The sequence below is a fragment of the Numida meleagris genome, unplaced genomic scaffold (genome assembly GCF_002078875.1).
Source record: "Numida meleagris isolate 19003 breed g44 Domestic line unplaced genomic scaffold, NumMel1.0 unplaced_Scaffold740, whole genome shotgun sequence".
NCBI classification, from domain to species: Eukaryota; Metazoa; Chordata; class Aves; order Galliformes; family Numididae; genus Numida; species Numida meleagris.
This window is the reverse complement of record NW_018364955.1, coordinates 5,311-6,595: the sequence shown is the minus strand read 5'-3', so window position 1 is coordinate 6,595 and position 1,285 is coordinate 5,311. Positions and strand designations below refer to the sequence as shown.

The window sequence follows — 1,285 nt, the reverse complement described above, 5'->3', positions numbered from 1 at the left end:
CATGGTGACACGGTGACATGGTGCCACGGTCATAGGGTGCCGTGGTGCCATGGTGTGATGATGATATGGTGGCACGGTGCCACGATGATATGGTGACATGGTGCCATGGCAGCGTGGTGCCACGGTGATATAGTGCCACAATGCCACGGTGCCACGGTGCCATAGTGATATGTTGACATGGTGACGGGGTGCCATGGTGCCACGATGACCCAGCACCACGGTGACATGGCCAAATGGTGCCACGGTGCCATGGTGCCACAGCGACGCGATGATACGGTGCCGTGGTGCCGTGATGACGCACGGTGCCGTGGTGCCACGCCGATATAGTGGCACAGTGCCACGGTGCCATGGTGAGGTGGGAGTGCCACAATGACACGGTGCCATGGTGACACGGTGCCACGGTGCCACGCAGGCTGCTGCCCGGGAACGCGTGCTCGTGCGAGGCGGAGCCGGGGCTGCCGCTGCCGCTGTTTGGGCAGAGCCACAGCGTGGATTTCGGCAGCGCCTTCAGCCCCGAGGAGCTGCCCCATGTGCAGCGGCTGCGGGAGCACGAGTACCGGCGGCACCGCCTGCGGTGAGCGGCCCTGCGGGGAGGGGGGGCCGGGCTTCCCTATGGGGCTGAATGGGGGGGACCCTGGGGGCCGTGTGGGGCTGGGTTGGACCCTGGGGGTTCCATGGGGCTGCGTGGGGAGCATGGGTTCTATATAGGGCAGGGTGGGAGCCTGGGGGTCAGTGTGGCACAGGATTGGGCCCCAAGGGCCATAGGGGGATGAATGGGACCATGGGGGCTGTATAGGGTTGGGTGGGGCACGTGGGGTCCGTATGGAGCTGAATGGGACCCTGGGGGCCATATGGGGCTGGGTGGGTCACGTGGGTTCTATATAGGGCAGGGTAGGACCCTGGGGTCAGTGTGGCACAGGATTGGGCCCTGGGGGCCGTGTGGGGCTGAGTGGGGCACGTTATGGTCCATATGGGCTGTGCGGGTCCTGGGCTCCATATAGGGTAGAAAAGGGCCCTGTGGTCCATATAGAGCTGAATGGGACCCTGGGGGCCATATGGGGCTGGGTGGGGAGCATGGGTTCTGTATAGGGCAGGGTGGGAGCCTGGGGTCAGTATGGCACAGGATTGGGCCCTGGGGGCCACAGGGGGATGAGTGGGAGCGTGGGGGCCGTATAGGGTTGGGTGGGGTATGTGGGGTTCGTATGGAGCTGAATGGGACCCTGGGGGCCATATGGGGCTGGGGGCTGAGGGACCCTCGAGCCGACCCCCCCCCGCCCCCCCGCAG

The 1,285-nt window shown here is 65.6% G+C and overlaps 1 protein-coding gene across 1 annotated transcript in view; it reads left to right on the top strand.

Annotated features, from left to right (window-relative positions):
• Positions 1-204: 204 nt before the first annotated feature.
• LOC110392007 (beta-1,4 N-acetylgalactosaminyltransferase 1-like) overlaps positions 205-1,285 on the top strand; it is a gene marked incomplete at its 3' end in the record, with an annotated part of 6,383 nt that continues 5,302 nt past the window's right edge. The window contains exons 1-2 of the mRNA XM_021383950.1: positions 205-302; positions 413-574. Of these exons, the coding sequence (XP_021239625.1) occupies positions 205-302; positions 413-574 (260 nt within the window). The remainder of the gene's footprint in view (positions 303-412; positions 575-1,285) is intronic.